Consider the following 15,009-nt stretch of genomic DNA (forward strand, 5'->3'; position numbering starts at 1 on the left):
TCCACTAAGGCGAGAGTCTAAAAGGGTGAGCGCAAATGCTCCCGGCCTAAATTACGCGTCATGAAAACAACTAGCAAAATATATTTCCGTCAAAACAACTCGTGTATATCTTTCTTGGACACAAGTCAACGGACGGGACGGCACAGCTGGCTGCCGCTAAAGCGCGGGTGAAAGCTTTGGCTTTGCTCGCTGCTAGATTCTTTGGACAAAAACGGCAAAACGCTTCTAGCCTTTTTTAAGTCTCTACCGCCTTTAATTTACTGCTGCATCATCCCCGTGCCCTCGGAGCTCGTAGATCGCTATCGCATCGCTGCAACTGTTGTTTTGTGCGTGGAAGTTGGCGGCAAACGGTAGTTTTGTTTTCAATCCATGTGCTTTCAAAACTAAGCTGTTTTATGCTATCTATGGTTGCAACTGCTGCGGTTTTTTCCACAGTTTGCAGACAGCAGCGTTGCTTTGACTAGTCGAACGTTAGCTGCGTGCCCACTTTTGGAGTTCTGTTAGTAACGTCGTCACCATACATGATCGTGTCGAACGACCGCAGTTTCGTCCACAGCGGTTGTGGCAACGATAGTCACTGGTTGCACACATACTTCCGAAGCTTCTAGCACGCTGCTCTCGATCAGCCTTCGTTCAACGGTTTCGATACTAGAGTTCTTAATCACACGTCGCGATTAGTTAAGAAAAGTGTTCAGAACATTCGATTTTTGGCCCAATAGACCCTTGAATTTGGCTGGTGAACTTAACGAATTCACATCTGTCGCGGTTTCGAATCACTGAGACTCTACTGTAAGTTTAGATAAGTGCCTTTCAAATTCGTTTATGATGTGATGGGCTCGCAAAAAGCCTGTAACAGACTGGCCTGCATTTTTGTCAATGCAGCCAGATCTCGCGCCCACATTTCGATTTTCGGGAGATTTTCACAGCAACCCTACACACGGAATAAACGGTCGCAATCTGAGAGTCTCCCGGACATTGCGGGAGAGTTCGAAAGTATTGATGATAACACCAATACATACAGTTCTCTCCCGGTGGAGGAATATAGCACAACACCGTTTTTGTGGCCTCCGCGACCAGCTACGACAATGCGCCGTAGCCAATCGAGGAGGCCACGCTATTCTACAAACTTTATTTTTTCTACCAGAAATGAAATACTTTTCGTAAATTTCAGGCAACATTCGTAAAATCGTACGTGTGATCGAAATTTGTACATTTTACACGAAAATCGGAAGAGTAGGCAGGTATGCGAATGCCAATCTGGGACGCACCTGTGCCACGCTTCTCCCTTTTTCGTCCCTACCACGTAGAGACCCTTCTCCTTTCAACACCGCGTGCGGAGAGAGAGGGAAAAAAAAAAAAAGAGCTGTCCCGGAGTGGTGGTGGTAGTGGTTAGAAGAGGAAAGAGGAAGAAAGGAGCCCAATGTTTGCAGCCCGGTAGGAGAACGGCGTAGCACTTCCGCGTAAAGCCCCTATACTTCGTATAGGGCTTTACTTCTGAGGAGTGTTGGCTCTCTTTAAAATGCCGATCTGCGACGCGCCGATGCCACGCCTTTTCCTTTCTCGTCCCTGACATGTAGAGACCCTTCTCCTCTTTCAACGCCACATGCGAAGAGAGAGAGAGACAGAGAAAAAAAAAAAAAACTGCCGTGGACTGTTGGCTATCTCTTAAGTGCCGATCTGCTTCTCTCTGCGTGGAACGCTCCTCTTTTCTCGTCACGTGCTGGCCATGCTGTGGCTGCGGCGCAGAGGGTAGCAGTGGAGACGCAGTCGTTGTCTTAACACTTAGCATATAGGTGTTATAGGCCTGTTCGTAGGAAGGTAAAGAATTCTCTCATTAAACTCGACCGCTGTCTCCAGTAATTAAAAGATTTTATAGCTATTTAGGTACTGCCACAATTACAGTGTCTAGCGATTTTATGATTTCTGACATCGTGCTGGGAGCCACATAAAACTGCCCAGCGAGCCGCATGTGGCAAGCAGGCCCCAGGTTGTGGACCCCTGAGGTGTAAGGTTTGGCGCAGTTTGGAGCAATTTCCATCAATTTTATCAGGTTTGGGCAGTAAATTTCGTTTGACGCACTTTGGCACAGAAGTGGGATCCCTGAGATTTCCAAGCTCTCAGCTGACAAGGCTGCCGATTCCAGGGTATAAGTAAACAAGCCGAGTGTTGCTTTCCCACTATGGGTCTATTTCGTCAGGCATAAAAGTAACTCGCTTAGAAAGAGGTTTGCCAAGTACTGATGACTTTACCATTGTAGGCACAGTAGGCGGCCGAGTGGTGCAACTGCACGAGTTGAAAAGCACCACATGCTCACCAACTCAGAGGAAGGGAGACGGAGAAGACAGGACAACACATTTTTCTTTATTGTTCCCCCTCCTTGTGATTAGCAGCCATCTCAGCGCATCCGGTAGGAAAAGCTCTCGCACAGCTCTGAGAGCTCCCCTTTGAAGTCAATGTCTATGCTGAAGTCCAAGTCCCTCTGCAACAGAGAACAGGCAATCAAGTCACACAAAAGAACACGGACTGCTTTCAGAACAACCACTGAAACAAGCAAGAGAACCACACTAGTTGTGTAATATCACAGAAATGAGCCACTGTTAAGAAACTATTTATTCGAAGCTAGGGGAAACATTCCATCAGAGTTATTCATGCGGTAGACTAGCAGTATGAACACAGTGGCATTTAGAGCGTGTAAACAGACAAGAAACAAAAGAGTTATACAAACGAGCACACACTTCAAACTAAAGTTTATTCACAGAAAAGGCGACGTTTACCCTACACCCATAAAGTTTCATACTATAATACCTAGAAGGAAATCTGGCGCTAGTGTCTACGGGGGGCTCCTTCAGCGGCGCGTGTACCCTCATGAGAATGATGGGAACTACAGGCTTCGGATCTGCTTTGAATGGATTACATTCTTGAGATTCGCTATGCTTGTTTGCCGAGTATAAAATGTGATACGAAATTATATATAGTTTAAACTTGCCTCACTTTTTTGTACGTAAACTTTGGCGCAAAAAGTTTCGGTAACTATAAGGCAAAAGTGAAACCTGAAGAAATATTTAACCACCATGGTGCACATTGCTTTGTCATTGTGTCCATTCCAGATTAGGCATCGAGAATGAAAAAATATTTTTACAGCACTTGACAATAAACATGCTTGTCTTTTGCTCGAAAGTCCACATTTTCTATTTATGAAAAGAACAGTGCAGTATCAAGCGAGAAACGCTTAGCGTCCTGTCTTTTGCAATGCCACCTGCGTCTGTTTAAATAATCTGCCCCCAACGCACCTCTCGTTTTGTTCTGAAGTCGAGTCGGAGGAGCATGACGATGCGTCTGTTTAGCAGCACCATCGTTTTTCATTCGTTTAGAACGAGTTTAGGCAAGACGCGGTCGTGAAAAAAACATAATATCGATGCAATATCCTGCACTAGCATGAGACGCTACATCTATGCACAGCGGTGAGTGGACGACACTTTTTTTACTACACTATTTGACGTTTAAACTGTCAAATACGACTTGTGAAGCTCCGACGGCTCCAAGCCTCTTCGGACAACAAAGGCACTACTTCAGCGTTTTTGACTGCAACCCACTACCTGCACTGCATGAAGAATGAAACTGAACCTGTAGAAAAAGATCTGTAGGCAGTTCGTGGTAGGAGCATCCTCATCGAAGTAAGCAAGAACAGGCAGTGTCTGCAGGCATTGTTGGAGATCGTCAAATGCCGCTTGTTGATCGTCGCCCCATGTGAACGAAACGTCTTCTCTTGTGAGTCGTGTTAACGGCGAGGCTATGTGGGAGAAATTGGCAATAAACCTTCGGTAGTATGCGCATAGGCCAAAAAAACGCCCAACTGCTTTCTAATCTGTTGGCACCGGAAATTTTTTTGACGGCCGCAATCTTATCGAGATTAGGTCGAACACCTTCATGGCTCACCACCTGGCCTAAAAATTGGAGCTCCTTGAAACCGAAGTGACGCTTCTCGGGTTTCAGTGTCAGGCCGACAGACCTTATTGCCCTGAATACCGATAGCAGCCTGCTCAAGTGTTCCTCAAATGTTTTTGAAAAAAACAATGACCTCCTCCAGATAGACCAGACATGTCTGCCACTTAAGGCCTGAGAGAACGGTATCCATTAGTCTTTGAAATGTTGCAGGGGCTGAGCACAATCCGAAGGGCAAGACTTAAAATTCATAAAGCTGATCAGGCGTTACAAAAGCCGTTTTTTCTCTATCTCGCTCGTCGACCTCAATTGGCCAATACCCACTTTTGAGGTCCGTTGACGAAAAGTAGCGTGCATACATCAGCCTGTCAAGTGAATCATCGATGCGCGGTAATGGGTATACGTCTTATTTTGTCACATGGTTCAGCTTGCGGTAGTTGACACAAAATCGCAAGCTTCCCTCTTTCTTTTTAACCAGCACCACCGGCGATGCCCAAGGGCTTCTTGACGGCTGGATGACGTCATCATCTAGCATTTTCTTCACTTGTTCCTGGATAGCTTCACGCTCTTTCGGTGCTACAGGGTATGGGTTCCGTCGCATTGGCCTTGCCATCTCCTCTGTTACTATCCGGTGCTTCATCAGTGGTGTTTGACTGACCCTCGAGGTTGATGAAAAACAGTCTTTGAACTGGTGAAGAAGATCTACTAGACACTGTCTCTGCACTGGTGATAAATCAGTGCTTACGTCAATAGGTGGTGATGCTCACGTGGCTTGCGGGTCGTCCTGCTGTACTAGGTAGCACTTGCGGATTTCTATGATCTCGTCGAAGTAGGCAACTGTAGTGACTTGGGTAATGTGTTGTCGCTCGTTGGTAAAATTTGTTAACAGAACCTCCGCTTTACCGCACACAACACTGACGATACTTCTGGCGATTGCAACACCGCGAGAGAGCAGAAGCGTCAATACTTAATCAGCGATTCCTTCTCCAGTATGCTGCGCGCTGCACGTGACCGAAACAAGGCAGCAGGCACGATAACGGAGGTACGGTCACATCGTCATTGACTCGCAGGGATTTTCGGTGTAGTGCTGCACTTTAATCCGCTGAAAAGGTCAGTACACCGTCCGGTATATTGATGATGGCACCATATTAACGCAACAAATCCACCCCCAAGACTGCCTGTTTGCAACACTTGGAAAGAATAACGAAAGCTGCGGCAAAGGATGTATCCCCTATCTTCATTCTTGCGGTGCACTTTCCAGTAGGTGTGAGTAGCTGCCTTCCAGCTCCTCTAATCTGCAGTCCTGTCCATTCCATTCTAACCTTCCCAAGCTTGTCTGCCAGACTCTCACTCATTATTAAGAAGTCTGCGCCAGTGTCGACCAATGCCATGACGTCATGTCCGTCAATCGTAATTGCAACTTCGGCAGTAAAAACCCCATCTTTCGTCGAATCATTGAAAATTTGTGTCTCTTCGCTCGGCAGTATTGGGGGATTTTCAGCACTTCAACAATGCGCAACCTTCGCCCCTGAGGTCGCTGCTTTTAGTTTCCCCAGCGTAGACTAGGAGATCTCCCTCTTGGCATGTCAGTGAAGCTCCGTCTAGAGGATGGAGAAAAACGCCCAGGAGAGGGTGATATCGACCGAAACCCACGAGGAACATCCCGCGGGGTCATGACACTCATGTCGACGTCAGGTGTTTCATTGAAATGGCGCCGAGAAATAGTGGAAGAAAACCCTTGGTACCCTGCGACGCGATACGGGCAATACCGAACGATGTGGCCTGCTTCCCCACAATGAAAGCACAGGGGCCTATTGTCAGGGGTACGCCAGACGTCAGTTTTGCGAAGTGGTGGCCGCCTTGGCATCGAAGTTTCTCTGTAGTACCAAGGTGTTGTCGGCACGTTCGCTGACTGTCTGCGGACTATGCATAGCTTGCTCTGGGGGTGCTCGTGTTCGGTTCAGGAAGCGAGAGCGCTTGCCTGATCTTTTGGCGCACAACTTCTGTTACTGAGGCGATTGCGCAGTCATCCAGTTTGGCGACAAGCTTCTTGACTTCTTCTTGTACGATTTCTCGTACCAGTTGGCACAAAGAACCTTCGTCGGGTGTCGTTGTGGTCGTTGCTGCCGTCCTGATCGGCGCACTGTGGATTGGGCTGTCGTACTTGCCGGTAGCGTAGATGCAGTGCGCATTCCATGAATGTCGCCTCCTTGGAGAATTCATCAACACTTGTAGGCGGCGTTTGTATGAGGCCAGCGAACAGCTGTTCCTTAACGCCCCGCATGAGGTGGCTAACCTTTTTGGTTTCACGCATATTGGGATCTGCTCGACGAAACAGCCGCGCCATGTCCTAAACAAACATTTTAATAGATTCATTTGTCTTCTGAATTCGTGACTCGAGGAGACGCTCTGCGATTTCTCGTCTTTCGGTGCTCGCAAACGTATCGAGGAACTTCTGCCGGAACTCGTCCCAAGATGACCACACGCGATTCGTAAACCATGTTTGGGCTCTGTCTAGAAGCGGAAAATACACATAGCCTAATTTCTGTGTGGTGTTCCACCCGTTAACATTCGCCGTGTGCTCGAATTCCTCGAGCCAGTCATGTGCATCCTCATATGCGTTTTCATGGAAGTCAACCGGAAGTCAAGGGTTCAAAACAGTCACCTGTGTCGTCCTTGGGCTGGACATGTGGGGGCCAGTACTTCCATGTGCCGTCATGCTTTCTGGCACGGTAACGCTTTCCGGCGATGGACCGAACTCCGGACTTAGGCCTAACAGGCGACGGCTGCTGCGGTGAATGGGGGTGTCGATCTGCGGAAGTCTTTCTGGACTAGATGCGGGGCTCTTGTAAGACGTCCCTAACATGTACCCAGCGCCTCCACCAGTGTCACAATGCAGAAACAGCAGCAGTTGAATACAGGACAACTCACTTTCATTGCACCAGAACACTGACAAACTGATCGAATGACAACCACATCTCTCTTTGTTGTTGCATATTCAATGCGGCAATATAAACAGCCTCAGCAACTTCTCTCGCTGTCCTATCTCTGTGCTGAGACAACAACCTTGTTTCGCGAAGTAATTCGTAACACTTGCAATCAATGCAATGTAGGCACAGATTCGAGGAAGGGTGGGCTTTCAGAGATGCCCTGTGATCCATTAATCGGTTATTCAAACACCTTCCCGTTTGCCCAATATAGCACTTACCACATGACAAGGGGATGAGCTACACCGCACTTTATTCACATTCAACAAACGTTTCTCGGTGATTGACCTCACAAGCACACCACTTTTTTTCTTTGCCCTCAATTTCCTATTTACCGCTGCACAGACTTGGCCCAACTTATTCCTGGATGAAGAAACCACGTTAACACCAAATCTGTTTCCCACCACTTTCATACGGTGGGAGAAGGCATGAAGATAAAGAATGCACATGAAAGGCAAACCCTTACGGATGCCCACCATGTCATTACCGCCCTGTTTAACGTTCTTTAATAATCTTTCACTGAGAAGACACAGCTTTCCTTCTGGAAAGTTGGATAACCTAAGCCTAGTAAGCTGGCCATCAAAAGCCTCCGACATTTGATGGGGGCAGGACTTGAGCAAAGCAGATTTGAGACATGAAGTGGCGACACCATTTTTGACTAACTTTGAGTGGCAGGAATGAAAATCAAGAATGGGCTTAACTGACCTAGGCGACTACTGCCAGTACGTGTGCTCCTGCCTAATCCTCATTTTTAAATCCAGAAACTGAATTTAGCCATATATCGGGACCTCAAAAATAAATTTCAAACCCCGCCCCTTCTCCTTAAGGGGAAACGCAACCCTTGAAAAACGAAAAATTGCGAAGAAGTCTATTTTTGAAAAACCATATTTTTGGGTGGTATGTCGCATAAACTACCTATTCTGTAAATATCAGCGCCTACTTCAACCCTTAAGTGCAAAAAAAAAGCTATTTCTGAGACCGCTACAACGCCCAACAAACGTGCAAAAGCCACAATTAAACCAAAGTTCGCGCGCGCACAATTCTGAGACCATGCGGCCGTCCTGCGCTATCTTGGTCTTGTTTTGACCGTGAAGTCTTTTTCTCTCGTTTGCAGCCTTTCGAAATGGCATCAACGGCGCGATCGAAATGCTATCTGCATTTCTACAAGATGTGATGCAGAGCACTGATTGGCCAGAGCAGCTCATTCATATCTCCCGGGTGAAAGCGCGCCCACCATTGGCTGCTGCGCTAGAAGCGGGGCACCGGTCCCTCCTGGAGATGGCACGTCTGGCGCACTCATCTCGCTGTTGCTCTCTGCTCCGTCCGCTTTTATACGCGTTTGCTTACAGGCTGCTTTCTGCCTTGCGCTGTAGTTTCGATCAGTTTCTCTTCCTTTTCCATTTCGCACAAGTTCTGTGCTTTTTAATTTCTTTGCTGTGCGTGATGCCGGCAACGAAGCCGAAGACGGTGCGCTAGTTCGGAGCATGGAAATGCGTTATGTGGATTCCACGAGAATCGAAATTCCCCTTTTCTGCTGCAAAAGACCAGTGCATAGATGCTTGCGCCGGCGAAACTGTGCTGTCGACTGCCATCAGTCCAGAATCCCAGAAACCATGTGTACCTGGAGCCGCGAATACATCGAGCCTGCCCGAGGTCGCCGCATTCAGCACGTGCTCTGAATCCGTGCCGTCGCACGTGACACCAAGTGTTGCTAAGATCGCCAGACCCAGTACTTTGCCTGCATTGGTCCAATGAATAGTCGGCGGCATGGGCCGTCGACCATTCATCTGAAGACGCATTTACTAACTAAGGAAAAAATAAATTCGAATTCGAGATGCACAGACACTGCGCTGAACTCTAATCTATGCCAGCGACGCAGAAGAAATTTGAACTGATGCAGCCGGATCTTGGAAAAGATGCCCTAGGCCTGAAAAAAAAAATTCTAAAGAGCACTTAGAGAAGATGGAGGGAAAACAAAAGAGGAAAAAAGTGCACAAGGACACTTCAAGCTGCTCTGCCGGAGCTTTTTGAGGAAAACACAACTGCTGAACTTTCAAGGCCCGTTTTCTCTAATTGGATTTTTTAGCCTGTTGGGGTGCTGAGAAAAGAGATTTCTCAAGAACTTCTTATCAGATTTGTGTGCCGTTTCCTTTATTCTGCTCCTGGATGATTTTGCCAGGGTGTAACAAGCTTTTTCTATTGAAAATCAGTGCCAGTATTATTAATAAACAATCATTTTTTAATAAATGCCATACCTACTGGCTACATGAAATTCAAAGTTGCCTAAAATTTTTTTTGAAGGGGAAGTTGAAAAAGAAAAAAAAAAACAGCTCTTTATCGCCCTAGAATATCTATCTATCCAGAGATGACCACAAAAAATTTCAGCCTGCTGGTATGTCCTGGGATTTCTTCTGGCTCTTCCTCAGGCACACAAGTGAACCACCCAGTTAGACCTCAGTAACTCTAGAACCCCTGAACACAATTTCATGAAAATAAGCAGTTTTTCTAGTTTTAATGTAGTGAACATACCCTGAAAGTTTTTTGAAAATATCTTAAAAAATAAAGTCGGGTTTCCAGAAACATATTTAGTAGGGGTGTGCGAATGTTTGAAAGTTTCGAATATGCGGCGCATAGTGCATTTGTAATATTCATATTCGATTGGATAACCACATATTCAAAAATTTCGAATATTCGATGTTGACGAATATTCGTTCATAGGACTGTGCGATTAAACGAATGCCTCGAATATTCAAATGAATATTAGGGTATTTGAATTCACTTCGGTTCAAATTTAAATTATTGAAAATTTCGAAGTATTCACAAGGAACGAATAAATGCATACTATTCCGAATGTACCACCTGTAAAGTTGGTTTCACTGCAGTGAATGAGTGTTGAACCGTGAAAGCACTTATCCAGGAGAAATCTGCTCTGCCGCGAAGCACCCCTTCAAATTTTAACGGGCACTGCAATTCCTTTCGAGCATTGTCAGAAAACGCTGCCGATCGGCAGTCGAGGCTACCGGGGACACGGAAGTCAAATATTATAGCGCATCACGCGGCGTGCGATTCCCAAGAAATTCTCAAAGTCAGCTAAAAATTGCTCTATTCTCTCGGCAAATGACTGCACAAGCTCAGAAAGCACGTGTGACATATTTTCTTTTCCTGTGCCATCCCTTGCTGCTTGGCTTCCAGTGCTTTCGCCAGCATGAGAAGAAAAAATTCACTTGCACCGTGCGAGAAATCTTTGCAACTCCGCGCGTACTGGACGGACTGGGAAAATATTTACGGCGGTGAATTCATGAGGCAATAAATAAGGTCGAGTCTTCAGTGAATGCATTCCACGGCTACTTGAAAAAGTGTCACAGGCGCACTCACTTTGACATACGATGGTAACGCGTTTCATGTATAGCCACATTAGTTTTCGCCAGTGCATCACCGTAGAAACGTAGGCGCACATGTCGTAGCCTGACAAATCGTCTGCCAGCTGTGCCGCTACGTCAGCATGGATACCCTCTTCATAGTTGCAGAATGATTTCATGATGGCGAATATGGTCACGCGAATGAGCTGAAGTGTTTTTTCCCGTAGTGGCAAACATAAAAAAGGCCATGCACTTTCGGTAATGTTACAATGGCATCATCATATATAGTTTTTCGTTGCTAACAGTAATGCACGTAAGGTAAAGGACAGATTACTGCATAGTTTTGCTGCGTTCCTGAAAGCGCCTTTGAAAATCTATCGTACGCACATCGCACTCAACCTTTATAGATACTTTTTAGTTTCGGAACTTTCCCCTTCGCCTTCGGGGAGCAGGCAGCCGGCTAACCTTGAGCCAAGCAAACGAGGGTCTTCTGCTCTAGCTAGGTGCGGTGCAGCCGGTGAGCAGCGTTTACACAACACCGCAACTTCTTGGTTTAGGCACGAGGAGTATAATGTAGAGCCCAGATGCGTGTGCGGCGTCTTTCCAGGTACTTGGTGAAAATACAATCGAACCCAGCTACAACGCAACTCACGGGGCGCCGAAAATATTTCGTTGAAGCGAGAATTTCACTGTAGTAAAATCTAAAAAAATATACCTGATCTGAGCTAGCTAAACAAAGGAACGTTTGTTCTTAAAATTAAAAAATTGTCCGCTGCTTCCTATTATTTCCCAGCAGCGTTACGTCACAATTCACAGTCATGCATAGCGAGGCCATGGTGAAAACCACTGAAATAACGACTACAACCGCATTCGTAAACGTACCAAACAGTTACATTAACACGTTAACACTAGCAGCCATCCGCCGTCAAAGTGTATCCAAGAAAGCCGAGAAGGAGGCATGGCATCGTGGAGTGGTGATTTTGCCTTATTGTATGCCATTCTTACCATGCAAATCTCGCGGCTGGCTGATTTAGTTGACAATGTGGACGAACATCCGCTCTGATTAGGTACCACACTGGCCAAGCACAAATAAAACAAGCATTGGGATCGGAAAAGGTTGCACACCGTCGCATGCAGCAGCTGCCTGAAGGAAACCATGAACTGAGCGACTGAGCTTCAGCTTAAGATCGTATGCGGCTCGAAAACAAGCCAGTGGCAAAAGCAGGGCGATCCTCCATGAGCAGGGCATTCTCATTGCCATCGCTATCGAGCAATGGCGACGCCCATGCTTGCTGAACAGCCGCGGTTTCTGGTGGTGCCAACGCGTGTTTAAGACTTCGTCGACATATTTTGATGTTCTCAAAATGCATCAAAGTGTTAAAGATTGGGTTTCCTGTATAGCAATAAATATCTGAGCCTGGGATTGCATCGTGAAATTTCGTTGAAGCGGGACGGCAGAAAAAAAAAGTGTTCGTTGTGGCGACAATATTTATGCATTGACTCCTAAGGACTGCTGACGGGGAACCGGAAATTTTCACTGTAGCGGAAATTTCATTGAAGCAGCGTTCGTTGTAGTGGGGTTCGACTGTAATAGCTCACTTAGCATGGTGCTAGATGAGCATTCTTCGATTAAAGAGCCGTTTTGCCGCCCTGTAACTTCTTGTTGTTCCAGGTAGTAGAAACAAAATTTAGAGCTCAGTTGTATTATAAACGTATTACCGAAGCCGTGGTAAAATTTGCGACGCATCTGGTTCTAGCTTAGTTGTTTAGAAGCTATTTTTGCGAGTCTCAGCCTACGAATCTTCGACGCTGTGCACATTAAGGGGGGACATGGGCCTTGGGCAAAACATTTATTGCTACTGCTACTAGAGTAATGAAACTTGCAGGTAATATGTAATTTAATGTGCTGATTTCAAATATGCAACCAGTTTTTCTGTATCTCACGAAGAAAAAAATTTATACAACTTTTTCTGTTTTACACTTCTGGGATGACTGGCAAAAAATATTTTACAATAACCAAGCTAAAAATTATATTTATATATTCCTGAATGCTCAATGAGTGCAAGAAGCATAATTTCGTGTTTCTACATTTATTTTATCCCAAGTTATAAAAGTTCAAACATTTTTATTGAGACATGAATTCTTTGTCTGTTGTTTGCCCAAAATTTCAAAATGTTTCAGGGTGAAGAAACATTGTATTATAGGCATATTGCACTCTTTGAAAGTCTAGCTATAAGACAAAAAAAACCCCATTAAAATTGAATGATTAGAAGGGTAACAACAGCCACCCAGAAAATTGGAGACGGCCAATAAAAGTGTTTTGAGAAAAGTGGGAAAAACTAATAGACATGTGAAAAAAGCCTTTTATTCTCCTGGATGGGCGAAATTACAACAGCCAGTGGCTCAGAAGGCTCCTGGAGAATAATCTGGGTGGGGCTTTCCTCTTTGCCTCCGCTTTGCAGCTGCCTGAAAGGCTGCTGATGACCCCCTCTTCCTTTCTGCATTGATAGTGCGTTGGGAGTCCTTTTCATTAGCCCTTCGGCTACCCTTGGCGGTTTGCTCTACTTGGAGCTCTCGCAATATGCTTGAGCTGGCATTGTGGGTGCCAAGGTTGAACCTCATCACAGCCTCTCCAACTGCTGCCTCGACTGCATATAGTGAGGCATTTTTGTCTTTGGGCGCGAGGCTCCAAATGACTGAATGCAGTGCCTCATTAGCGTTCTGAGTTTGTCCTCTCAGGCACCGCTGCAGCAATTTCTTGTCAGCGAGACGCTCAAAAATGGGCCGCAGTGCACTGCTGACCGCTTCTGGCAAGTTGTACCTGCTTTTTGGTGGTGGTTCGTTTTTTGCCATGGCCGAGTTATATTTACACCATGAGTCAGGACCATCCGGACAGAAGTTATGATTGGGCTTCTCATCTGTCGACGTAGTGTGATAGAATGTGGCCCACACTGCGTTGTGCATTTTATCTAAGTCTCCAGCAAAAGACTTGATAGCCCATCCATAATAGCTGGAGATCTTGGCGATCAGGTCTGCGGTCAGCCGTCCTTTACCACTAATCTCGGTCAGCCACACTTTGCCAAGTTCTCAGAGCATGCTTTTGCCGTAGCTGGGTTCAGCTTGGTCTTCAAATAATGCTGGTAGGTCTTATTGTGAAGACCTCTGTGAGAAACTCCAATGGCAGAAAAAATGTCATTTAGGGCAGTCTGTCCATTCCCCGTGCTTTGCACCGCCCGTGCAGCGAGAATATTTATTTCGAAGGGATTGCACGTCGCCGAGCCAGCAACTCGCCGCGAGCTCCACTGCGATCGCAGTTCACCGCAATTGCTGCACGACACTGTCAGTTTCACGGCGATGCCGTACTCACGCGTGTCCCTCTCAATAGTTAGATCACCACGGCACACACGGCAACTACCAACCTCGAACAGGTTATTTACAAGGTCCAGGTCAACAACCGTATACGCCGTGGTTGAACTCTGGGCACTGTCACTCGCGACGCACTTCATTTTCCTTTCCGTCGCCGATACTGACGCTAGCTGGGAAAGTCTCTGCTGCGTTTGTTGCTCGCGCAAAGCACAATCTGCACTTGTTAAAAAAGTCGAGTCCAATCTTGTGCGCTCAGGCCGCGCAGCTCCGGTGTCCTGCACGGCCGCTGCCGCAACCGTCGGGGCGAAGTCCAGGGCGTGCGCGTCAGTCACCGGCTCGCGTTCCGCCGTTGTCGTGTTATCTGATGCCGGTCCAAGGTGCACAGCGGGCTCCGTCGAAGGCAGCGATGCATTTCTTCGCTTCGCAACACGCTTCCGTCGCGATTTGCCAAACTTGTGCACGGTGCGAAATTTCCGATAACCGTTAGGCATGGCGCACGACGACAGACGACAATGGTCTCCTTCAAAATGACGGCAGTTCGTTTTCGCTGCAAGCAGCCGGAAACAACCACGGACCAATGAGGAGGCGCACTTTTGTCACGTGGCGGCTGTGGGCCAATGAGATAGCTAGGTTTCGTTTTCTTTTTTGTTTGATTATTCAGTTACAGCGTATCACTGAAAACTCGCGTTTGGCGGAAAAAAAAGGGCGAAGGATGCAGTTTCAAAGGAGGCCAAGATGGCTGCGCTCCGTGGCACGGTTGCAAATCGGCGGCGGCGCGAAACTGATCGTTTTATGGCGTTTACCGCGAGCGAAACTAGAAAGTTCGCGTAGTAAATATGATCGTCCGGGAAAACTATACTGTTTACAGGCCTAGAGTTTTGCGAGAACGTGCAGGAAGATGTCCTGAATGCAACAACAACAAAATTGAAAAATCGTTTTTTTCGCTATTTTTTCACTTTCAAGACCCGTGTCCCCCCTTAAGTTGTGCAGGAAAAAGCACCTCAACAGGCCACACCTTAAAGAAAGTTGAAACCGAGCCATTGCTGTAAGGTATCAGCCACATCTAAATCCCACTGAAACGACGCTATTTCCCTGTTGAGCTGGTATATAAAACAGTGCACTTTCCTCTTCTGAAGTATTCAGATTTATGAGTGTCTGAATGGATAATACTCATTAAAAATGCAAAATTTGTGAAAATAAGGAAACATCAGTGTATTGACACAAAAACACTTGTCACTGTCACACACTAGTCACGAGCATTTAATTTCAATTTAAACAAGCGCATAGCTGAATTCCTGTAACAATTCGAGCTTGTCAGAGGCAAACAAAGCATAAGACAATCTGTTGTGTACCTA

General features: G+C 46.4%; 1 protein-coding gene across 4 annotated transcripts in view; it reads right to left on the bottom strand.

The window, feature by feature from the left end:
• Window positions 1–2,340: 2,340 nt before the first annotated feature.
• Window positions 2,341–15,009, bottom strand: part of Art1 (arginine methyltransferase 1) — a 144,092-nt gene continuing 131,423 nt past the window's right edge. For all 4 annotated transcript variants that reach the window (XM_037420207.2, XM_037420209.2, XM_075886416.1 and 1 more), the window contains one exon: window positions 2,341–2,479. In XM_037420207.2, coding sequence (XP_037276104.1) covers window positions 2,396–2,479 — 84 coding nt within the window. In that variant the 3' untranslated portion in view covers window positions 2,341–2,395. The remainder of the gene's footprint in view (window positions 2,480–15,009) is intronic.

Source organism: Rhipicephalus microplus, chromosome 2 (genome assembly GCF_043290135.1).
Source record: "Rhipicephalus microplus isolate Deutch F79 chromosome 2, USDA_Rmic, whole genome shotgun sequence".
Taxonomy (NCBI): Eukaryota; Metazoa; Arthropoda; class Arachnida; order Ixodida; family Ixodidae; genus Rhipicephalus; species Rhipicephalus microplus.